The following is a 26,977-nucleotide window of genomic DNA, read 5'->3' on the forward strand; positions in this document are numbered from 1 at the left end:
TTGAGTTTTTACGGTATTTACCATTAAAAAATGCAGCTTTAATATTGTAATTTTTGGATTTAATATAATAGATTTCCCTTACAATAAAAGTATTGAATTAATATGCAGTAAATAATTAATGTGTTTACATTATTACAGGGTGCAGGTTGAACTGCTTGGGGAACATCAAAGGGAATTACTTCAATGCCCAATACGTTTGCCATTCGTGTCTTTCGGCAAATACTGTTAGCAATTTCATCAACTTAGCAACTTAGCCCTAAAAATGGGTGTCCTCTGAAACTCCCAAGTTAAAGCGCTGAAATTTGGCTAATAAATCCACAATACTTAGTAAGTCAATCTATGCTGCATAGCCTAGAATAGGTATATATATGCAAGTCAAAGATTAAGGATCAGATTACATCCAATCTGGTTCGAACTTGAACAATGTACATTATCCCTGGATACGCTGCAGTGCTCGTTAAAGTCCCTGCGCATTTAATCGGCTATGTGAATCACTAAGGATTGTAATTGTTTGTCACCATATGGGACTTCTTAACACGAGCAAGAGATGACCAAGAGATTTTAAAGTAATCTGGATCATGTAATAATTCGCTGCAAATCATCTATATACACATGTGTTCTGTGTGTTATTTGATTGCTATCAGATAATAAAAGCTGATAAGAATAACCTCGCAAACAATGATAAACACCTGCCATTTAAATATCATCAATCATGCAAGAGAAGCAGGGTAATAGGTGATTAATACCAGATATGTAATTTAATTCCTAAATCACGCCAAGAAATTTAGACATTATACTTTAACTGTTATGTTATTGTAGAAGGTTTTTAATTAATTTGTGCACAATCAAATTAATGTTGCAGGGATATTCACTAGTTTTTATATAACTGTAAAATATAACTATTAATTCCAGCAAAAATAAATTTATTTGCGTTATTTTCGCTGAAGGAATGATTAAGTGAAAATGAAATCCAGCAAATATACCTTTTTTCCTATATTTTACATTCAACTCATCAGAAATCAGCGAAAATAAATTACATAAAAAACACCCAAAAAGCTAAAATGAAGTATTTTACAGTATATGACCTCTCTTGGGGAAAGCCAAATTAAAATCAAATTGTATGTTACTGTGTAGTGACTTGAAGCACACACAAAAATGTTGTGGCTGCTGATTGCTTTTGTACTTACTTTGATTAAAAATGTGAATTTTATTTTACTGAATTACAAATTCTGGTACTATGGTGAGGTGCTTTTCACTACATGTTATATCAATGACACGCCAATGAATCGGCATAACTAGTTGCATCACATCAAAATCTTCGTGCGTCAGCAGCACGTCATATAGACTTGCATCGCCAGGTAACAACTTTGGAGAACTCTATAGTAATTATTGCAAGCTATTTGCTGATTTGAGACCCCCATGAAAAATATCAAGTTAGAGATGTGAACATGATCCCTGTGTCCGGTAAGTGCATGTATCACACATCAAACTAAACAGTATGATACCAACAGTCTGATTTTCTGTCTTGTGTCCTGCTGTGGTTAATGCCGCATTTTACATACTAAACATACTGTTGGTCCATTTCTTGTTTTTCCCCCATTTCATCACTTTGTGATAACTCATATCGCCAACCCCTATTTCACTGGGGAGGTATTGTACTTTATATTTCAGACATAGAACAGCTGCATTACTCTTCATTGCACACCTGTCGCTCATACGAACCTTTCGTTGACCTCTGTTGTATTGTATTCCAGAAAGCATGCCAAGGCTTCCATGTCTAGCTATTGTGATTACATTCTGTGGGAGGTCAATGGTCATGGAAAACATGTGCTCTCTTCAAGAATAATTGTGCAATACAGATGAAGTCATGCTAGCGGGCCTACTTCAAAAAAAAACGAAAAAAAAAACTGTAGATATAGTGTGATTCCTGTTTGACCGGTTGTATTGTGATAACACAGATGGCACATGACCTGATAGTTAATAGGTGTGTTGAATCAATTGACGAACAATCTACCAAATACTGACTGAAGCCCTGTCGGTGATCATCACTAGTGGTGTGCACTGAACTGTTCAACAATAGAACTACTATATATTGCATTGTTACCCAGGTGTGTCACTGTACCTTAGCTTCTGAAATTATTGAATGGAAAGCAGATCTGTGAGATCGTCATTATGTTTTTCATTGTTTACTGTGATTGATTGGAAATTTAAAGTTCACAGAAAAAGTTTAGTAAAGGAGACTTCCTACTGCATGTAACTAAAACAACTCTTAGGGTAGGGGTTTCGTTAGGAGCCGGCCACCGGCTATATGGCCGGCTACAAGCCCAAATTGGCCATCTGCTTTCTGGTTCCCGACCGCCTATGTCTGTCTCGCTTCGCACTGCCAAGAGCCTTTTTTTTTGCCTGTTGTTACAGGATGATGGCCTGCTATTAAATGTATTTGTGAAACCCCTGTAAGAGAATGAGCATATATCACTGTTGTAATCATTGGTTTTGGATTATAGTAACAATTATTAAAATTCCTGAAATGAAATATTCAAGTATCATTCAATATTGATTGAAATGAATTTAGAGCTAGCAACAACTTAATTTGAAAAAAAATTACTTTTGTGTTACTGTGAAATACTTTTTTTTCGCTTGGAATTAATTTTCGCTGTAGGAATGATTCAGCGAATATATCCTTTTTCCTCTATTTTACATTCAACTTGTTAAAAATCAGTGAAAATAAATTCCATACAAAACACACAAAAAGTGTTTTCAGTGAAAATTAATTCCAGCTAAAATAAAGCATTGTACAGTATTTGTCCTTGTAGAAATAATACACATGTGTAATATTGAAGCTAGCTCTGATGTCATTTAACCCCCCCCCCCCCATCTTCATTAGATCTAATAGATGATTATATTGTTTTAAAAAAAGCATCTCAACTCATTAATTGTGTAGGGTAAGTGTTAAGTAAATGTTTATTTAGCAATATTAGTTTCTTGTCAGTTTGTTTCCCAAAATTGATGCTTTTATTTTAATTCCAAAATTGTCATAAAAATTGTGCTTTTATGTTTTTACCAGCACCAATATGTTACTGTAAAACATGTTTAAATAGTTATATGCAATTTTAGAGAATTTGACTCCATGCATGAATTAACTGAATCTTAATTTAGCTAAAGTGCCAGCTTATATCATTGTGAGAATATACTACATTTCTCATGTCATAAATTGAAAGCATTGCATTTTTTAGTTTTTTTTTTTACCATGATTGTCTATTTGGCATTAAATAAAATAGGCATGTACCGGTATATGCTCTGAATTGATTCTGGAAATGCTATATCATGTGTAGATTTTCAGAATCGACCCTGGAATTGCTATATCATGTGTAGATTTTCGGAATCGACCCTGGAATTGCTATATTATGTGTAGATTTTCGGAATCGATCCTGGAATTGCTATATCGTGTGTAGATTTTCAGAATCGACCCTGGAATTGCTATATCATGTGTAGATTTTCAGAATCGATGCTGGAATTGCTATATCATGTGTAGATTTTCAGAATCGACCCTGGAATTGCTATATCATGTGTAGATTTTCAGAATCGACCCTGGAATTGCTATATCATGTGTAGATTTTCTGAATCGATCCTGGAATTGCTATATCATGTGTAGATTTTCAGAATCGACCCTGGAATTGCTATATCATGTGTAGATTTTCAGAATCGATCCTGGAATTGCTATATCATGTGTAGATTTTCAGAATCGACCCTGGAATTGCTATATCATGTGTAGATTTTCAGAGTCGACCCTGGAATTGCTATATCATGTGTAGATTTTCTGAATCGATCCTGGAATTGCTATATCATGTGTAGATTTTCAGAATCGATCCTGGAATTGCTATATCATGTGTAGATTTTCAGAATCGATCCTGGAATTGCTATATCATGTGTAGATTTTCAGAATCGATACTGGAATTGCTATATCATGTGTATATTTTCAGAATCGATCCTGGAATTGCTATATCATGTGTAGATTTTCAGAATCGATCCTGGAATTGCTATATCATGTGTAGATTTTCAGAATCGATCCTGGCATTGCTATATCATGTGTAGATTTTCAGAATCGATCCTGGAATTGCTATATCATGTGTAGATTTTCAGAATCGATCCTGGAATTGCTATATCATGTGTAGATTTTCAGAATCGACCCTGGAATTGCTATATCATGTGTAGATTTTCAGAATCGATCCTGGAATTGCTATATCATGTGTAGATTTTCAGAATCGATCCTGGAATTGCTATATCATGTGTAGATTTTCAGAATCGATCCTGGAATTGCTATATCATGTGTAGATTTTCGGAATCGATCCTGGAATTGCTATATCATGTGTAGATTTTCAGAATCGATCCTGGAATTGCTATATCATGTGTAGATTTTCGGAATCGACCCTGGAATTGCTATATCATGTGTAGATTTTTGGAATCGACCCTGGAATTGCTATATCATGTGTAGATTTTCGGAATCGACCCTGGAATTGCTATATCATGTGTAGATTTTTGGAATCGACCCTGGAATTGCTATATCATGTGTAGATTTTCGGTATCGAACCTGGAATTGCTATATCATGTGTAGATTTTCGGTATCGATCCTGGAATTGCTATATCATGTGTAGATTTTCGGAATCGATCCTGGAATTGCTATATCATGTGTAGATTTTCGGAATCGATCCTGGAATTGCTATATCATGTGTAGATTTTCAGAATCGATCCTGGAATTGCTATATCATGTGTAGATTTTCGGAATCGACCCTGGAATTGCTATATCATGTGTAGATTTTTGGAATCGATCCTGGAATTGCTATATCATGTGTAGATTTTCGGAATCGACCCTGGAATTGCTATATCATGTGTAGATTTTTGGAATCGACCCTGGAATTGCTATATCATGTGTAGATTTTCGGTATCGAACCTGGAATTGCTATATCATGTGTAGATTTTCGGTATCGATCCTGGAATTGCTATATCATGTGTAGATTTTCGGAATCGATCCTGGAATTGCTATATCATGTGTAGATTTTCGGAATCGATCCTGGAATTGCTATATCATGTGTAGATTTTCGGTATCGATCCTGGAATTGCTATATCATGTGTAGATTTTCTGAATCGATCCTGGAATTGCTATATCATGTGTAGATTTTCGGTATCGATCCTGGAATTGCTATATCATGTGTAGATTTTCGGTATCGATCCTGGAATTGCTATATCATGTGTAGATTTTCGGAATCGATCCTGGAATTGCTATATCATGTGTAGATTTTCTGAATCGATCCTGGAATTGCTATATCATGTGTAGATTTTCGGAATCACTCCTGGAATTGCTATATCATGTGTACAAGTGTATATGCTCTGAACCAATCCTGAAATTTTAAGACTAGATAGATATAAACTGATAGTATAAATGGCATGTGAATGACACTCAACAGATTACTAATATAAAGTTCTAAGCACCATCAGTTAAGTGTTTGATGATCTGCAATGAAATTGATATCATGATGACACTCAGTGAATTATAACATTTTGATTGCTATCAAGTAACTGTCAGAACTTATTCACTGACTGATATTATCAGGAGATGGAGATACATTTGCCTATAACCTTTTCAACACCATACATCCTCACCCAAATTTGTTCTTACCCCGGTATATGTTCTATGTAAGATATCTGGAAATGAGCCTTAATTTTGGAGCCAACAAATAAAATTTAAGTCAATTTTCTGTTTTTACTCAATTTTCTAAAGGAAAGTTCAACCTATAAACTGGATTATTTTGTGAATTTGTGATGAAAAGAGGGAACTGGTGGTGAAAAGAATTAAACAGGCAAGATCAGACAAAATCTATAAAACATTCATTAATATGTACCGGTAGAATTTTGGTTCAGTTGCGCAAGTTTTGAGTTCAGCTGCCTAGGTGTTATTATTCTATTGCCTCCAAAAAAAGTGTTGAAATGATATGAAGATTGTTCTGCAAATTTATTTTGTTAAAAGTGTTACAATTTAACTCCAGCGGTCTAAAGGTTAAATGGCCCATCAGTAATATTCAACCATACATTTTCACTTTAATGTTTTATCATTTGTCTTGGCGCCATGTTGGGGTTATTAAAATATTTTATCCATCATCATTTTGTGTCAATCCCTGTCAGTCCTCTCCTTAGGGCAGTGTTGTGTGTGTTATCATATCCAGGTGTGTCCATATTGTATGACTGCCAGGCTTGAAAGATTAGCCTCAGTTTTGTAGCTCATATGAACGGTGGTAGTTTTTGAAATGATAAATGTACCAAATTGACAAATTATTCATCAAAATACAATGATTTTTATTTGTTCTTTGATGTTAGGCAATAAAATATGCTATTATATTCCCTTTATGTTAATGCTGTTGTGTGTATGGGTGGGAGTCAATAAAAAAGTACACATGGGGGGGGGGGGGGAGTAGCCTTGGATAAATTCACAGGGGTAGGAACAATGATTTCATTCTCTTATAGTTATGAGTGTGTTTCTATTTACTCCCCATGGCTTAGATAAATTGGCAATATAATTTTATTGGATGAAGACAGGTTGATTTTCTACAATTTCGAGAAATGTTGAGTCAATAATTTATTTAGTTGTTGCAATGGACACAGTCTTCAGGAAAGATTCCAAACACAAACCGAATCTAAGCTTGTGTTTGGAATATTTCCTGAAGACTGTGTTCTTTTATTGTAGTATGTTGTTGTGAAACAAATTCAAGGTCAACTGTCATCTGTCATATGGTTCATGACAGTTAAAATTAATCAAGCATAATGCCCAACTCTTGTTGTTGTGAATACCTTTTGCTTGAAATGAAATGAGTAAAACAGATTTACATTTAAATGCATGTTGAAATTACAAAATTATAAAAAAATACATATAATACATACGTGGATAAAAGCGATTACTCAAGATTTGTTGGCTAAATACAAAAACTATGAACTGGTGGTAGTCATGGTTACAAGGTATGGTTTAATTGTTGTCAGAGATGTTTGCATTGGTTGAATAATGTAATAATGAGATTTTTACATCAATATTTTATGTATTTATATGTATTTTTTTTAAATATCTTTGCTAACTTTTCTATTGCATTATGAATCTAAAATCTGTTTCATTTGAAACAAATTATTTTCTAAAAATGACAAAAATTGACTGATGTTCAAAGGTTAAGGGTATTTATCAATTAAACAAAAATCATTTTTTTTTCTGGATATGTAAAATTTTCGAATGTTTTTTACACTAAAATATTAAGTTTCATCAGAAATATGGGTAGCGAACACAAATTATTTTTCACGAATTTTTTGTACAGTGGCTGATGTTTCTACCAGTGACTTGTAGCACAACCAAATGAAATATAATACATGTAGTAATGTCGCTTTACTTACAAGACAGGATTGGTTTACAACATACTTTTCAAGTCCTCTGACCCTAAGAACATAAGCTCATTCATTGGTCTAAACCAGATACACACGTCTTTGCAGGCGGTACAAAGTTTAGCTTTTTACCTACCAAACTACAGTGTAAAATAGGTTTTGTTGCAATGATTTTAATAAGCCTGATAAAATATTTATATTAGGTAATGTGTCAGACATGGAATATATTCAGTTGAATGTTTGCATTTTCGTCGGTCCTCCCTCGTTAATTACTGTTGTTAAAAGCTGGTCATTCCTGATCAGCATGCTGAAGCTGGAAGTCGTTCTTGAGATGCTCCATTCTTGGTTTTTATGTTGATACGTCTGATGTAAAACTGAAACTTAATACCCGCAAAATTGTGCCGCATGCAAATTAATACACTTGTAAAATTGAATATTTTTATCCTGTACATGTGTATTATGACTTCTGTCACATATGTACATGTTTTTATGTTTTGCATATTAATCTTTTATTTTAAAATTGTTTGCCTTGGTACATTATAAATTCCTAATCCTATTTAAGTCACGTAAGTCGTATAATATATCGCTGGTAAATGGAATAAAGATGTTGTTTTTTTACATATGGTTATAGGTTATGTGCATGTGTGACCCACGCCTCCCTGACACCAAGCTCTCTGTGTATAAATCAAATTTTGTTTTTCAGGTAAAAACGACAACATGCGTAAATAAAAATAATGTTAATTATAGTTGAAATTTATTTGTATGTCCTTCAAACTGGTGCAATAGATAGATATATTAAATGGTTTTTAACTTAATGGCCTTGAATGGCAACTGTTGCATACAAAAATAGTGCAGTAAAAAAAAAAAAATACTCCTGTCAGACCTCTAAAATTTCACCTATAGCGCACCTGCTGGCAATATAATTAAAGGTCATATGTTTTAAAGATGCGAATACAATTTGTTTTGACACTACAAATGTGCAGTATCATTTTCTCCGATATTGTGAATAGCACTTTTGAATATTTTCATTGTCCTGTTGTGACATGCATGTTCTTTACTTCCCTTACTAGTGTAATAAAATAATTCAATATGATAAGATTTGACAATCGTCATCGGATCTGTTGTCGTTTTTTTTGTTACTAAATTCTGTGATTTTTTGCTTTAAGTTCATGTACATTCATTTAAAATATCATGTTCTATAACTTCATGCAGCGAATCAAAGACAGTTCTAATTTTAGAAATAATCCTGGTGAAGTAGAGTTTTAAAAATATTTTAAGTTAATTCGTTACCATGTATTTTTACTGGTATTTGTATTTGTCTTCTAGTTAAAAAAAAAAAAACAATCGCAGGAAATTTATGTATTTCTGAATTTCCACATACATTTGTGCTTGTCTGTAACCAAAAGGAAAGTGAGAAAAATTGTCTGCAATATTTTGTTGTCTGCATTTCAGATTCTATTATGCAACTTTTGTACAAATAGAACTCTCCCTGAAACACACCCCTACATTGCTGAGTGAAGTTTGAATTCAAATTTAAGGACCCTATATTAGTGTTGAAAAAAAAAACCTTGGTAGGGCCTCCCACATGATGCTTGTGTTTCAAACCATTCAGTTCTTTCATAAAATGCCAATTTATTCTTGTCTGAATTAAATTGAAAGGTATTGTTGCTGTCTAATTAAAATTTCATCTGAAATTAGCTCCCTTATATAGGTGAGCATATTTTTTAACACCGTCTCCCTGGCAACCGCAAGAGCCACCTATGCAAATGACAGTGTCATACTGAGCATGCTCAGTCATGAGATGGTTGTATGTGTTTTTTTTCTCCCATGGTGCCTGTATTAATGAATATATTGTAGGTAAAGCATCATATTTTTAGCATACTGCTTGTATACATATATGTATTAATAAAGAAATAAAAATATCTATTTCTGTGGTTGATAATTATACTAAATTTAGAATCTATCATTGCATATATTTTTTTTGAATTCAAGAATAAATATACTATTTACTGGTAGCCATTCTTACATTAGAAAAGATCCAATGTTGGATTCCATCTTTGTAGTTTTCGTTGGACGATTATTCAAAGGGAAGCCAGTTTGACACTGTCGGCCATTGATGAAGATGTTCTTTGTATGACGTTTTTGGTCAAATTTTGTCATTTTCGCGAAAAATAGTATTGGAAAGTATAGTGTGTAAGTGTAGTCAGAAAACTGGATAACTTTACTTAATTTGAGCTCTACTGGTAGAAAAACTGACCAAGCATGCCGTTTCATAATTACTAATTTTACATTTACCTCTATTTCCCGTCTTTCTTCTTCCCGTTTTTTTCATGTATATGCATCTTGAGTGGATTTCCCTTGTATTTGTTTCTTTGCATGGCTGTGCTACTTGTCTTCATTCAATGAATTTGGTCAAAACTGTCAATGTTGTTACTTTTTCTTGGAGAATACAATCAATTTATTATTTACGTTGTAAGAGTTTTCACTTATCCACTTTCTTAGTACTGTGGATCAGATTGCTTTTGTGATATTCATCTAAAAAAGCAGCCGTACAACAAAATTGTACCAGCTGACAGGCCACTTATACATCAATGCAGCGTACATGCATATGATTACTCATTGACTCTGCTTAGTAGTAGCACTTGCGCTTACATAAGTGACAGATTGTATATGTATATAGAAAAAGCTGTGCCAGTAGTGTAAGTTGTACCAGGCAAATAGAAAGATAAAGATTTTGCAATTTTGCTTTCAAACTAGTTATTGTTACAAGAAATGGTCGGCAATGTTTTGGTTGACCACTGTAGAATACTTTATTTTCGCTTGGAATTTATTTTCGCTATTTTCGCTGAAAGGATGATTCTGTGGAAATTAAATCCAGCAAATATACTTTTTTTCCCTATATTTCACATTAAACTCATCAAAAATCAGTGAAAATAAATTCCATACAAAACGCCTAAAAAGCCTTTTCAGCAAAAATTAATTCCAGCGAAAATAAAATATTCCAAAGTATATTACATGTAATGATAGATAACGTAATTATAAACTTGTTGGAACTCAGCAACATATTCTGAGTTTATCAACATATACAGATCAATGCAACAGCCTAAGCTGCCTGACAACATGTTGCAGATTTCTCCTACAAGCAACACTAGTTTTTTGCATTCAGATTAGATATACATAAATACAGGTGCACGTTGTATTCAAATCCAGTTTACACTTAGAACAGCATTGCTGCGTCAAACCATCAGGGTTTAAACTCCACCATTTTTATAGCAAGTTTAGAAGTATTCAATTAGGGCAGTAAGTTGGAAAACTACCATATGAATCCTTATATTTGAATTTGGCTTATTCCAGACTTGACATCGGCAGTTGATATAGAGTGGTTAGAACTGATTAGAACAAATCATTTATATCAAGTGGGGTGGCCTAAGTTACTTTCAATCTCACTGTCATTGTTAAATTGAAGAACATATGTTGAAAATGTATTACAATGATTTAAATTAATTCTGCTATGCAAATACATTGTTTATCACTCTGCTACAATATACTACTTAGCCAAAACACAAGCTGGCGGTAATTTCAGAAGTGAGTTAGTCGACTTGCTGCTCCAATACTTGCTGTAAGTCATTTCACATACCGGTAATGTGTTTACATGCGTTTCAAAGCTGATGTAAGTATTGCATATTAATTACACTGGTATTGATATCTCCCTTCCATGGGGGCTTGAACTCTGCCATATTTACGCTTACATAACATGTTCTCATTTGTTTTCTTCTTGCTTATGCTGTTGAAATATGACTTCCTTTTTTGATCATAGACACACCTCAGTCATTTCCATAGATATACAAATATTCTACTAATACAGTACATTCACTTATAATCTGCTCTTAAACAAGAGTCAGGAGAGAGCCTGGCTCAAAAATATTTAGCAAATAAACAAACAAAAAATCAATGCCAAAATATGAATCACTATTGTGACATGCAGCCTGTGATTTGTTGCTATGTAAACATCCCATTTGGTTGCTATGTAAATATCCAATTTGGTTACTATGTAAACATTCAGTTACTCATGAATTGCACTGTCATGATAACACTGTGTTTTTAAACATGGAGTTTTCTTTAGCTCCATGCTTTAACATAGCATTGACAGCATGATTTGAGAACTTCTCTATTGTGACTTGTTTTAAGACTCGTGTGGTGCCTGTGAAATGGTAATTCTACCTGCCGAGTTTTAATCCATGTATTTTGGGGATTAAAAATACATTAAGAAAAAGCTAGTATCATCGCATGAATCATTCATTTTGTGAACTCGTGGGACTTTACCAATATCGCGTATTTGAAAAATCTATTGATCTGATTGGACGCGTACCAGCAAATAGCAATTGTCGGAATGTTGATTTGACAGGATACACCTAAATACACATTCAGTGAATAGAATTTGTATAGTGGAGAATAATTAAATGGATCTTGGTCGGCGAGGATTTATACATTGTTTAGAGTAGCCACAACGACTTCCAGTTGACCTCATTTGATGACAACAATGTACATGTAATTAACTGCATGTTGATTAGATCCTACTTGAATGGTTACCCACTAATTTAAATTTTAGTCAATTTATTTTTAACCAATATGAAATCACTGTTCTCTCCTTGAACAATTTTAGAGACATCGCCTGTGGTCTGGGAAAATGTTATTTTTTTTGTTTATTGTAAAAGCATGACACATAACAAGTCAACAACACAATTATTCATATCCTAATTGCAAGGTTTCACAGGCACGGAAGGCTCTTGTAGGTTTGCCTGTGCACTTGTTAGGTACAGCAGTAAAGTGTCTTGATATTAAACATAAACTAAGGGAGAGCACTCGTATGTTATATACACCTAAGGTGCCTTCTTGATATCAAACATTAATCTAGAGGAGCACTCACATGTTTTATATACAACTAAGGTGTCTTATTGATCTTAAACATAAACCTAGGGGAGATCTCCCATATTGTAAGGTGTCTTCTTGATATTAAAAATAACCTAGGAGAGCACTCACATGTTTTATATACAACAAAGGTGTCTTATTGATATTAAACGTAACCCAGGGGAGATCTCCCATATTGTAAGGTGTCTTCTTGATATTAAACATAAACCTAGGGGAGCTTTCACATGTTTTATATACAGCTAAGGTGTCTTATTGATATTAAACATAACCCAGGGGAGATCTCCCATAGTGTAAGGTGTCTTCTTGATCTTAAAAATAAACTTTGAGGAGATCTCGCATATTGTAAGGTGTCTTCACAATATTAAACATAAACCTAGGGGAGCTTTCACATGTTTTATATACAGCTAAGGTGTCTTATTGATATTAAACATAAACCTAGTACTTGCCTGTTAAATATATGTAAAATTAATGTCCTCTTGAAATTATTAAAATGTAAACCTTGGTAAAACACTAAAATTAGGTCCGTGAATGAGTTTTGTTCATGTAGCATTTATCTTATTTCAGTCATAAATCCTGCATGATGCTGATAATCACTTTCCTGATTACATTTTTAAAGAGATGATTAATAAGTGAGTTAAATATTAATCATTTGTCTTGCTAAGGCCACTGCAATCTTTTTACTAAAGTATAAATTAATATTATCTCTAATTCAACTGTATAACTAGATTTACTGAGTTTATACGTGTCTCTAATAGTCTAGAGCATATATGAAACTTGGTGCCAGATCTTAGGCTATTTGTTTCTGTGTATCTGGGTACACTTGGTGCCAGATCTTGGGCTATTTGTTTCTATGTATCTGGAAACACTTGGTGCCAGATCTTAGGCTATTTGTTTCTATGTATCTGGAAACACTTGGTGCCAGATCTTAGGCTATTTGTTTCTATGTATCTGGGTACACTTGGTGCCAGATCTTAGGCTATTTGTTTCTGTGTATCTGGGTACACTTGGTGCCAGATCTTAGGCTATTTGTTTCTGTGTATCTGGGTACACTTGGTGCCAGATCTTAGGCTATTTGTTTCTATGTATCTGGAAACACTTGGTGCCAGATCTTAGGCTATTTGTTTCTATGTATCTGGGTACACTTGGTGCCAGATCTTAGGCTATTTGTTTCTGTGTATCTGGGTACATTGGTGCCAGATCTTAGGCTATTTGTTTCTGTGTATCTGGGTACACTTGGTGCCAGATCTTAGGCTATTTGTTTCTATGTATCTGGGTACACTTGGTGCCAGATCTTAGGCTATTTGTTTCTGTGTATCTGGGTACACTTGGTGCCAGATCTTAGGCTATTTGTTTCTATGTATCTGGAAACACTTGGTGCCAGATCTTAGGCTATTTGTTTCTGTGTATCTGGGTACACTTGGTGCCAGATCTTAGGCTATTTGTTTCTATGTATCTGGAAACACTTGGTGCCAGATCTTAGGCTATTTTTTTCTGTGTATCTGGGTACATTTGGTGCCAGATCTTAGGCTATTTGTTTTTGTGTATCTGGGTACATTTGGTGCCAGATCTTAGGCTACTTGTTTCTTTGTATATAGGTACATTTAGTGCCAGATCTTAGGCTATTTGTTTCTGTGTATCTGGGTACATTTGGTGCCAGATCTTAGGCTATTTGTTTCTACAGTGTATGTATCTGGGTACACTTGGTGCCAGATCTTGGGCTATTTGTTTCTGTATATTAGGTACACTTGGTGCCAGATCTTAGGCTATTTGTTTCTGTGTATCTGGGTACAGTTGGTGCCAGATCTTAGGCTATTTGTTTCTACAGTGTATGTATCTGGAAACACTTGGTGGACTTGACTTTTCCTGGACGGGTTTCTCATAGACTCGATGTGGGATTAGTTAAGTTTGGCTATTTTTATCAAGTCTTGTAGCCAATAGGTTTATTTGGTTCAAAAAAATAAAAAAAAATTATAGAAAGATACATAAAAGGACACAACAGTTTGCAACAAAATTTTGCTTAGTAAAATTATAAATTTATCACTCAAAGGGTTAAGCAAATTGCAGCCACAGTACACATACAAATCATTTTTCTTTCCAGTTGTACTGTTACCTTCTTGTATAGTATAGTAGTGTCATAAATTATGATTATTATCATTACCATCATCTCATCTCTACATGCAAGCATATTTATTGACCAGTTTGTTCTATTATCTCGTATTTAATCCCAGTTTTGTGAATTTTTTTTTCTACGGGTCTCAGTTGTTTCTCAGTCGTTCTCATTTTAATGGTGTCTTTTTGTCATTTTTCAGTGGGTATTGATGATCATTAGCATCTGTTACCTTGGTAACTGTTTGTGAGGAGTAAATTGATTGATAGTACGTTTTAATGCATGCTGTGTTTGCATGTTCTGTAGACTATAGTGTGTATACTTTAATTTCTGATATTTTGGAAGCTTAGGGTGTTATTATTTTTTTATTAAGTGGCATGATATAATTCTATTTCTATATTCTTCATTAATTTTATTTTGTCTAAAATTCTGACAGGAAAATAAAAAAAAAATGCTGCACATATTGGAAGTGAATCAACAACCTTCCTGACATGAGACAAACACTCTAACGACCATTCAATGCATTGCTCGGGTTGTTTTTCGTATTAAGAATGTTATCATGTAATAAGAATACATAATGAAGTTTTCCTTGTACGAAAATTCTTCAAATTTATATACAAAATTGAAAATACCAAGGTTAATGACAAACAGTCAGAATGTACATGTATATCACTTTGCTTTTAAAAAGTAAAAATGGCTGCCAGGGATCGAAATACTCTGGTGCACACTGCACTATGCACATAGATTATTAGCTAGTGCAAGTAAACTCAAAATATAATGTGCACACTGCACTATGCACATAGATTATTAGCTAGTGCAAGTAAACTCAAAATATAATGTGCACACTGCACTATGCACATAGATTATTAGCTAGTGCAAGTAAACTCAAAATATAATGTGCACACTGCACTATGCACATAGATTATTAGCTAGTGCAAGTAAACTCAAAATATAATGTGCACACTGCACTATGCACATAGATTATTAGCTAGTGCAAGTAAACTCAAAATATAATGTGCACACTGCACTATGCACATAGATTATTAGCTAGTGCAAGTAAACTCAAAATATAATGTGCACACTGCACTATGCACATAGATTATTAGCTAGTGCAAGTAAACTCAAAATATAATGTACATGCTGTGCATGTAGAAACAACATTTTCTCATTATATTCACTAAGCCTAAATTAAGTTCAACCAACATTGTGAACAATTTTTTCGTGATTGCATCAATCGAGAACCCGTAAATTTTATTTAAACTTTAAAAGTAGTGCATTTCATATGTTAGTGCAGGTAAATTTCAAATTCAACATGCACACTATGCATGCATGGAAAAAATTCTATTTCAATCCCTGGCTGCTAATGATTTGATTCAGCGTTTCTGTCTAATCAGCATTTGAGTTAAAAGCCGGCTAACATGAATTAAAATGCACCATAAAACGAGAACTGAGCTGATAGAACCATATTTTTAAAATGCCAAATGGTTGTTCAACAGCATTTTCTACAGGTACAATGTAGCAGGCTGCTCGTTGCTTGGTAACAACATGCCCTGGAAAGTGCCACCACATCTCCCTGTTGAATACATGTGCATGCAAATCTAACAGCGATAGCGGAGTATCTAAAAATAGTTTTTAATAATACACATTGTAACTATCTTTTTGTTCAATGCTTTCAGCCTAAATAATACAAAATCAAAATTGAATAAATATCCCGGTAGATAAAAAAGAATAATTCCCTCTGTGATGATTAATGAAATACTCTGATACTGGTTATTTTTTTATTTACACACAAAAATAAATGTTGTTGCCTAGATACATGGATGTAAACACTGGTTTGTACAACAGGCAGGGTGTCGTATGATATCATGAGCTGTCAGAATGATTGTGGAATGTTAGATGAAGTGCTATTACTGGTGGAGACTGGATTGAATAATTTGATTTTTGTGAATTGAATAAATACATGTACACTATATAAAGAAATTTATTAACATGCATTTCTGTACAATTCACGTACAATTCTTTCAATTTAATATATTAAAGATAAGGACAGGGAGATACTATCGTAAAATCTGTATTAGAAGCCGCATCCCTAATAGAAGTCGCACCAATTCTTTTTAAATAATTGAGAACCAAAAAATTCATCATTTCTCATAAGTGTAGATGCTCCAATTTACAATTCAGAGACCATTGACAACGCTGAATGCTTTTTCGGTAACCAGGTAGTGGTTCGGTTGTGAAAACAAAATGTTATCAAATATAGGTTTCTATTGAAGAAGGCAAAAACATGTGGTATACATTCTGAAAGTATGGTTTGACACATGAAGTAAAAAACAATGTGAGGTAGCAAACACTAACCACTCAGGTTTGTATTTCTAGAAATTTCTATCCCATGATCAGGATTGTCATCGGCATGTCTTACTTTCAGCTCTATCTCTTCATCTATCTTTCTCTGATTACTCTGATCCACTGAAACAATATGATATTAAATTAATAATTCTACTTCCATTAAAAGAAGCATGTAATTCATCAGTATAGACGGTCGGATGTAATTCATCAGTGTCTCATTTTAACAAGTCATACTTCAGCTCATTTCTAATAATGTAATTAATGTAATATATAGTTTAAAATAGAAGTTTTTTTTTTAAATAATGGTACTGTAGATAATTTTAGGGAACTAGGGGTATTTATGCAGGCTTTACAATAAGGGGATTGATGTTAATGGTTGGGGTATGCTGACGTGGTCATTTTAAATTTGAGTATGCATGGATTGTTTCATGAAAATATTTAGCCAGCGTGTATTTTGCTTCAAATTGTTTACATTATGTACAACATGACCTTGTTTCCATGAATGAACAATAACCATGGCAATACATCTGGATTGTAATCTTCATGGTCGTCATATTTTGAAATCGGATTTAAAATATAATGTGATTATTACAATGTTAATTATTATGTAAATTTAGTATGGGTTGCATCATCAAAACAACACACCTGTTTTGGCATTGCTGTTGGTGAGGCAGAGATTAAAAAATCATAGATTGTGGAGATTACAGTATTGAAGATTGTCAGCAATCTTGTTTTTTTTTCATTGATTTGATGATTTATCTGATGGATCGTTTTAATAGTCTTAGACTGATTGGTTGTCATAAATTTGTCCATACCATTTTCTGTTTTTCTCCAAATTTCCCAATTCTGAAATAATTTTTCCACTTCCACGCTATGTTCCTAGGTCGACACTAATTTTTCCAGTTCCACATAAATTGCTACATGCTTAATTTAATTGTTAATTAATATTAATAAATTGTTACTCAAATCAATGTGTTCTGACATCTTCCATTCATCTCTTTAAGTTAACACCTCCTCCCAATTATAATTTATACTGCAAATTCATGCTTCTACAGACGCTGATTTAAAAATATACAAGACTTCTTTAAGGTCAGAAATATCATCTCCATCTTTTCAATGGCCTGAACTCAAGCCTATATTGTAAACATTTAGTATTTGATATATTGTGTTTTGACAAGAAGCATAATCAAGTTGGCTTTCCCGGGCATGTTTAATGGAATGTTATTCATCAAATTTTGTACATGTTCTTAATGACCTAGCTCAAACAACCTTTCTGCTGGCATTGTCAAATTGTTCAGGTCAATTTTACTCACTGCAAATATTTAATTTATGTTTGGAGAAGAATATTATTTTTATATAATTTTTATGCATATTAACCCCGAATGGCAGATTTTTTCGTGAAACAGTTGCACTTGTATGTAAATTCAAAAAGAAAGGAGATAGTTGCTGGTTCATGAGGGCGCTCTATCAACTTGACATTTGGAAGTTCAACTTGCCCATATAGAGTAGGTTATTCACCTTGGTTTTTTGATAGAGCGGGCGGATTATCAACCATCAGTTAAGAATAAGTGAATTTTGAAATAAAAATGGTGGTAACAAATTTAGTGCAATGACATTGTTTGGAAGATGTGTTTTTAGTGCTTGTTTAGTTTAGCCTAATAACTGTTTTAGCTCCGCTGTCGACTTTGTCGAGCGGAGCTTATCATATGAGTGATTGACCGTCGTTCGTCGTTGTCTATGTCAATGTTTTACTTTTTCGACTTCTTCTTGAAAACTACAAGCCTGAATGCTTTGATACTTGGTGTATATGTACCTTGGGTAGACCTCTTAGATTTGTTCATTTCATGATGATATCTTCAAATCTCTAATTTTGGTGAATATTTTTGTCATTTTTGGTAAAAAGTGATATTTTCAACTTCTTGTTGAAAATTTCAAGTCCAATTGCTTTGATACTATACATATTGTTCATTTTCTAATGATATCTTCTGTTCTTTAATTGAAATGTGCATTGCTAACAGCGGAGCTATCTCAGCCGAGAGACTGCTTGTTTAGGATTAAACTGTCCGGAGTAAACGCCCCCTTTATTTCATCGATTGAAGCTATTATGAGACATCTGTATTTGTACATGTGTAGTGCTCTATTTGGTCAGGCTTGATAAGTTTTCAGTTTGTTTTAAATAAAAATTCTAATTGACTGGCCAGTTACTGGTGGACGGGACGTTAGAACTACAAAAAACTGATTGCTTTCGTGCTAGCTCTGTCTGTCTGTCTGTCTATTTATTCTTTAACGCTGGATTACAGACTATATTATGCTATAGATAAATATCTATTATATATAGTATTATTTGGTAGACATATTAAGTGAATTTGTACCACAGTCATTTCAAATACAATGGACTAGTAAAAAGCAGAAAAATCACTATGAATTTTTGACTGAAAGAGCAAATGAAAGGGAGGAAACTTGTTTCCATGGAAACAATGACTTTGTGATTAAGCCAGACTCATTTATTTATATTCTTTAAACAGTGTCGTATGTCTTATTCTGAGATGTTTTATTCTGAGATGTTTTATTCTGAAATGGGACCCTTTTCACTGTGCAAATTTACATTTTGGTAGGAAATTTGTCGCGCTGAGACATTAAAATATTGCAGTATATGTGGGGTAAAATTTGTGCGGGTACTTTGTTGATCACATGATTTTCACATGTAATGCTTTAATAATAGCAGATTTGTGCTAAAACATTGAATGATATTGGTATTTTTTCTGCCCACCTTATTTACTTTATATGGAAGTTATATTTCCAAATAAGGTGTACACATCTCAATTCAAATATTTTGTGATTATTATGTAAAAATGGAACAATTTTGCAAAAATTTACACGAGCTGGGACATTTACAATTTTATATTTATCAAAAGAAACACTATAAATCTGTGCACGCGTACAGCATATTTCTGTTGCCGTGAAAACCATTGCTGGGAAATTTAATAGAGTCACATCAATTTCCTCTGTGATAGAGATACTTTTATTCCAGCCTTTTATTGACGTCACCGAGACACCTGATTCCGTTTAATACCATTGCTGCTCTGCAGGCTATAATTGTGTTCGTTTTGCTTTTAAAAACAGAATTTCCTGTGAAATTGAAAACCGATCCCAATAGTTAGATCATTATTATGATGACACAAATGTCTTATCAAATTGCGATTGCGTAGATCTTGATTATGGGGATGTGTGTTTCAGCGTAATTGTTTCCAAATATTTATAAATGTATGTTGCAGACTAGAATTCTCATCATTACTCGAGTATCAGTCACTATATAAATACTATAAATCGCTTTTATTCGTCAATGGTGAGAACATCTGTTTTATTGTGTTACTATATATGTAATAAGATTGTTTCATGTTGCCGCCTGACAGTCGGACCCCAGTTGAATGTACGATTAGCAATAGTTATGTAAATACATAATTGTGCACACGCTGTTACTGTTGCTGGTGTGGTTTATTTACCATGTACACACATTACATTGATTTTACCCCGTTCAGCAACTTTTGTCATTTTCAACAAAAAAAAACTTGCATAATTTTTTATCTTTTCAATAATTGTGATTGTGAACCAGTAGGAAATAGAAAATTATGTCCGTTTGTCCCAAATTTAACAAGAAATTATAGAAAATTACTAAAAATACACAGTATGTTATAATAAATTGCAATTTTTACCATATTTTAGTGAAAATATTTCTGGCTGAGACCATTTTAATTGGTTTATTGTATTTAACAGAACAAACTCTTCAAATTACTGCTCTTTTGTACTTGTTTCATACCCACCAAGTCTGAGGCTAAGGTGGGTGAATGGTTCTCTAGATTAACTATAGAGGGCCCACTACATATATCAGAAGCCTTTGATTATTGTGTATACTCCATCACTTTATCATTAAATTTTAATTCTTTTCTTCTAGGTGCTGGAGAGTCTGGAAAGAGTACAATTGTGAAACAAATGAAGTAAGTTATTTTTATCTATTGATGAAACATGATTGTGCTTTTATGTTATTTAAATTGCGAAACCTTGCAAGATTTTTTAATGAAAATGTGGATTTTGTTTTCAATTTACTGGATGTTAATTGCTACCTTTTTAATTGCTTTTTGAATGAAGCCTAATAAAAGCCTCCTCCTGAATACTAATAGAAATAAAAAGAAAGCTAGTTGATAGGTAGCAGAACACCATATAAATTTTGCTTGAAGGCTTGTTGAAAGCCAAATTAAATCTAGCTGAAGGCTAGTAAATAGCTAGCAGAATGAAAAATAAAACTTGCTGAATGTTTGTTGAAAGCCAAATTAAATCTAGCTGAAGGCTTGTAAATAGCTAGCAGAATGCCAAATAAAACTCGCTGATGGCTTGTTGAAAGCCAAATTAAAGCTAGCTAAAGGCTAGTAATTAGCTAGCAGAATGCCAAATAGAACTTGCTGAAGGCTTGTTAAAAGCCAAATTAAAGCTAGCTGAAGGCTAGTAAATAGCTAGCAGAGTGTCAAATAAAACTTGCTGAAGGCTTGTTGAAAGCCAAATTAAATCTAGCTGAAGGCTAGTAAATGGCTAGCAGAATGCCAAATAAAACTCGCTGAAGGCTTGTTGAAAGCCAAATTAAAGCTAGCTCAAGGTTAGTAATTAGCTAGCAGAATGCCAAATAGAACTTGCTGAAGGCTTGTTGAAAGCCAAATTAAAGCTAGCTGAAGGCTAGTAAATAGCTAGCAGAATGCCAAATAAAACTCGCTGAAGGCTTGTTGAAAGCCAAATTAAAGTTAGCTGAAGGCTAGTATTTAGCTAGCAGAATGCCAAATAAAACTCGCTGAAGGCTTGTTGTAAGCCAAATTAAAGTTAGCTGAAGGCTAGTAAATAGCTAGCAGAATGCCAAATAAAACTCGCTGAAGGCTTGTTGAAAGCCAAATTAAAGTTAGCTGAAGGCTAGTAAATAGCTAGCAGAATGCCAAATAAAATTTGCTGAAGGCTTGTTGAAAGCCAAATTAACACTCGCTGGAATCTAGCAGAAAAATAACTAAAACTGAACTGAAGGCTAGTTGAATGTCAACTGAACGAAATGCTGAATGCTACATTAAAGGCAACTGGAGGTTTGCTGAAAGCCAACTAAAGGCTAGCTGCAGGACCAATTAAAAGCAATGTGAAGGCTAGCCAATTAATAGTTAACCTCTTCACCACCAGACTCTCTCACCCAAATTTTTCTGCATTTTTTTCTTATATTCCTCAATATTTCTGGAAATGACCCCTAATTTTGAAGCCAACAGACAAAATTAATTTGGCTATTTTTTGTCCCGATCTTCTGATGGAAAGTGCAAATTATAAACAGGACTATTTTGTGATGAAAAGGGGGAACTGGTGGTGATTTTGTGATGAAAAGAGGGAACTGGTGGTGAAATGGTAATTGAAAGTCTGCTGTAGAATAGCTGAACTCCAGTAGAAATCCAACTAAAAGACAACAGGCAGGCAATAAACTTCAAATAAGTTTTGAACTTCATGTTGAAATGCAACGTATTTAACATGGGGTGAGACTCGCGTTGAACATAATGCAGAACAGTAACTGTGGCACTATAAAATCCTACCTGCAACCAAATTGTTAGTCACATGCACCTCTATTGAAAGAGGATCTGATAAGGATTTAATCAATTCATTTTTTTCCTACTGATCAGGATCATCCATGAGGAAGGTTACACAGAAGAGGACTGTTTACAATACAAACCTGTCGTCTACAGTAACACCATACAATCTATGATAGCCATTATTAGGGCTATGGGATCACTAAAAATTGACTTTGGACATCCTGACAGAGCGGTGAGTCACCAGTTTTTGACCTTTAACCTTTTTGCATGATCAAAGTGTTGTTCTTGTGGTAGCAATAACTCAGATAATTCATATCAGCAATTTTTCAATCTTGGATATATTCTTGAAATTGTCTTTCTAATCATATTTTCAGGAAGACGCGAGGCAACTGTTTGCCCTAGCAGGTCAGGCTGAAGAAGGTGAGCTGAGTCCGGAGCTCGCAGCATGCATGAAAAGACTATGGAAGGACTCTGGCGTACAAGCGTGTTTCAACAGATCAAGAGAATATCAACTCAATGACTCTGCATCATATTACTTGAATGCGCTTGACCGATTGGCTGCACCAGGCTACATCCCAACGCAGCAGGACGTACTTAGAACTCGAGTGAAAACCACTGGTATTGTGGAAACACACTTTACATATAAAGATCTTCATTTCAAGTGAGTTAGGGATACCTTTCATTGTGGGATGTTCTGTGTTCATTTCAACTGAGTTATGGGGTCAGTGTCTTGATTATTTCAAGTGAGCTAGGGGTCATTGACTGGGTTGTTTTGTGTTGTTTACATGATGATATAGAGTGGCCATGTGATGTCTGGAAATCAGAAAACTGTCGGTCAAAATATCATGCAATAACATGAACAAAAATATTTTAACTTAAATCAACTGTGACTTGATGTGGAATTTATGCTCGGTTGCTTCATGTCAAAACAAAATTCCCTTTCGTCACTGAGTATGTTTGAGAGTTTTACATCTTTTGATTCTCTAAAATATATTAATTTGTCACTTCAGATTATTTGATGTTGGAGGTCAGCGCTCAGAGCGAAAGAAATGGATACATTGCTTTGAAGGGGTCACTGCTATTATTTTCTGTGTTGCGCTCAGTGCTTATGACTTAGTATTGGCAGAAGATGAAGAGATGGTAAGTTGAAACCACTTAATTTTCGTTGCCATGAATTTAGTGATGATTTCTTTTATCATACGTAAAGACAAAATTTTGCGAATGTCGTTGAGGCTCTTCTTTTCTAGGAAATCATACAGTTTGTGGTTAACCTTGCATTGCGATATCCGTGAAATAAGCGTAACTAAAATGACAAGTGACAAATTATGCTGTATATAGTATGGTAAATTTGTTAATTAGCTACTTTGATAAATAATTTATCATAATATTATTTATTATTATTAATATCATTATTTAAGTTGAATAATTTATCATAAAATTACTTTTAAATAATAAACAGACAACATCGTAATTGAACACGCAGTGATGGGTTAAATTAAAAAGAAACAAGAAATATTAAATGTTTCTCATTTAAAGCGGTTGTGAAAAGTTTCTATTGCTTATATTTTATATTTCGTTTTTTTTTTTCTAACTTGATACAGAATCGTATGCAGGAGTCCATGAAGTTGTTTGATTCCATATGTAACAATAAATGGTTTACAGACACTTCAATTATTCTTTTCTTGAACAAGAAGGATTTGTTTGAGGAGAAAATCACTAAGTCGCCATTGACTATTTGCTTCCCTGAATACACAGGTGAGTTGCTACTACTTATGTATACTAGGCTGCTAGGATGTTGGTATCAGTCTGGTTTATATAGTTACCATTAGCCAAATTAAATAGAAGTTTCTGTTCTGGTAATCTGTCATTCAAATGAAAAAGGACCATAGATTTTTCTGATTTTATTTGTATACTAGACCAACAATTTAACTGTTCTAGATTTTACTTCCTGTTAAAGGGGACTCATGGATTGACCTCAGTGCATTTGTGTGTAGATGCTTCCATGCATCTCCATTTATATCACATGGACATGCCTGTACTGATCACATTCACATTTTTTGCATACATCATGCATCTTGAAAAACGTATGCACATTCATTTGTTTTGAGAAATGCTTCAAAATTAAGTATACCTGTAATTTCAAAACTAGATCATAGTAGTGTGTGGAAGATTTTTGTTTTAACTTGATACATACTGGTACATTGAATGTTATGGACCTGGATTTTTTTAGCTGTTCATATAGTTGATTGTCCATTGTCCATCAACAATCACATTTTCGACTAGCTCAATTGCTTTGATACTAGGTATGTCAGTATCTTGGTTTATTTTATGATGATTTTTTCAATTCCTTATTTTTGGTGAATATTTTTGTCATTTTTAGTTAAAAAAATGCTATTTTTGACTCTTTTTTTTTTGAAAACTACCAGTTCAATTGCTTTGATACTTGGTATGGGTGTATTTTAGAATTTTTCTTGAACACTACTATAATATTTGAGGTGTACATTATTTTTGTAAACAATTTGTTCTCGACTTGGCTACCACAATGTTCTTGTAGGACAGCGAAGCTATTTCGACCGTCAGGTTGGGTTGTTCCAGATCAGAATAAAAATGGCCAACTGCTTGCCATTTTATTTTAATGAATACTGTTCTGATCTCTGCCATGCCCGGACTGTTTAAACTTTATATATTGCTTATACTGGACTATGTAATGCACTTACTTGTTGATTACCGATTTATTGTTCTGTATCGTTTTACTTCATTTCAAATGAGGTTATGTTAACTCAAAATTATGAAATTTGTTTTTCTCAGGATCCAACACTTATGAAGAAGCGGCTGCCTATATTCAGATGAGGTTTGAGGACTTGAATAAGAGGAAGGACCAGAAAGAGATCTACACTCACTTTACGTGTGCAACAGACACCAACAACATCCAGTTTGTATTTGATGCTGTTACTGATGTCATCATCAAGAACAACCTTAAGGACTGCGGTCTTTTCTAAACCAGAGGTACGTATTAGTAACTAATAAACTCGAAAAGCTACATTACTGATACCTAGTAACATCAGGGGATTAACTTCCGAAAGAATATATTTTTATCAGATGATACAAAAAACTACCGATGTGTTTAGAACTCCTACAATAAAAAAAAAATAATACATTTACAGTACAAAAAAAAGGATTTTTGCTTCTAATAAACTAAATATTTAAACCTGCATTTGTGTTGTGTTAATACCATGTGTGATCTCACAAAGGTGTCAGCATTTTACAAATTTGAAATTTATATTAATTTCTGTCAAAATATGCTTCTTTCCAGATTTGTACATGTATAATGGAATTTATTAACTCGTCATACACCATGACGTCACTGACATGATTGGTTGGATAGCTCAGCATAATTTAGTAAACTACTTATGAAGAAGTACCACTGTAGTTGACACAAACGTCGTCTGAAAAATCAACTGACCAGGTGGTGAAATGCATCCCAGTGGTGACCTCTGACCCCTCCAACCCAATTTGTGGGTGGATGTCTACATCTGTAGTAACACACTACACCATGCTGAGCAATTTTTATCTTTGATCCACAATTATTTACTACGTGTCAGTAAAAATATTATTGTAATAGCTTTTTCTTTAATATGCTTATAATATGTAACAACATCAAGGATTTTTTTCCTTTTGAAAAAGTTATCAATTTTTTAGTGTATTTTGATGTAAAAAAAAAACCAAAAACAAGCGAGATATGAAATTTCACGCTTTTTAGACTATAGTTCAGTAGTGCTTTCTATTTACAGAGCTATATTGTCATTCTGTTTATTGACGATTCTGTCCTCTTTTAGATAAGCTCAGAGTGTGCAAATACTGATTCTGTATTGGCTTGTCTGTTGTCAGAAATATAAACCCTGACATCCATAGTAAAAAATACTTTCCAGAAAAACATGGCAAGAATATTTTTTTTTTTATGTTAAACATTTTTTTTGTTTTTAATAAAAATGACAGCTTCCTATTTCCGGAGGGCATCACTGCTTTTGTAAATTATAGTTTGGTTACCGTGGATACAGGATTACTAACTGCAAATCCTTGTATTTGTACACTTTAAAAAACGCTTCCTTGCCACACCATTTACTTTTTCACATGTTTTCACATCACTCCAAACTCTTCCCTTGGCTTTATTTGCCTTAGTAGCTTTTCCAGTGGACATAGTTATAAAACATGTGGAACATGTACTCTTGTTGTTCAATATGAATACGTACTAATTATAAGTAAAAATTATATTAAAGAAAACCCAAAACAATTCACGTGGTGCGATGAATGTATAAGTGAAAGGAAATCCATTTTCTGCAGGAAAGAAAAATGCTTTCCATTGAAATTACGGTAATAATAGTGATTATAATGAGACTACCACATTTAAAATTCTTGTTGAAATTTACCTCAATGAAATATCTGGAGTTTTTTGGTGTTGTCCTGTCCAACATATTTTTGAATTACTGATTTTAATGTTTTTTTTTCTGTGATCGAATTGAGTTTTTCCCCCCTAACAAATCGGTCACAAAAAAAAAAACAATGTGACAGGCAGTGAATT

The 26,977-nt window shown here is 33.7% G+C and overlaps 1 protein-coding gene across 1 annotated transcript in view; it reads left to right on the forward strand.

Moving 5' to 3' along the window:
- The window catches only part of LOC100367603 (guanine nucleotide-binding protein G(i) subunit alpha), a 33,989-nt gene extending 7,702 nt beyond the window's left edge, over window positions 1-26,287 (forward strand). Inside the window, exons 2-8 of the mRNA XM_002730483.4 lie at window positions 20,748-20,790; window positions 22,489-22,630; window positions 22,773-23,059; window positions 23,409-23,538; window positions 24,000-24,153; window positions 25,207-25,404; window positions 25,712-26,287. Of these exons, the coding sequence (XP_002730529.1) occupies window positions 20,748-20,790; window positions 22,489-22,630; window positions 22,773-23,059; window positions 23,409-23,538; window positions 24,000-24,153; window positions 25,207-25,397 (947 nt within the window). The 3' untranslated portion in view covers window positions 25,398-25,404; window positions 25,712-26,287. The remainder of the gene's footprint in view (window positions 1-20,747; window positions 20,791-22,488; window positions 22,631-22,772; window positions 23,060-23,408; window positions 23,539-23,999; window positions 24,154-25,206; window positions 25,405-25,711) is intronic.
- Window positions 26,288-26,977: the final 690 nt, after the last annotated feature.

Source organism: Saccoglossus kowalevskii, chromosome 3, assembly GCF_978046115.1.
Source record: "Saccoglossus kowalevskii chromosome 3, keSacKowa6.1, whole genome shotgun sequence".
In the NCBI taxonomy this organism is placed as follows: domain Eukaryota; kingdom Metazoa; phylum Hemichordata; class Enteropneusta; family Harrimaniidae; genus Saccoglossus; species Saccoglossus kowalevskii.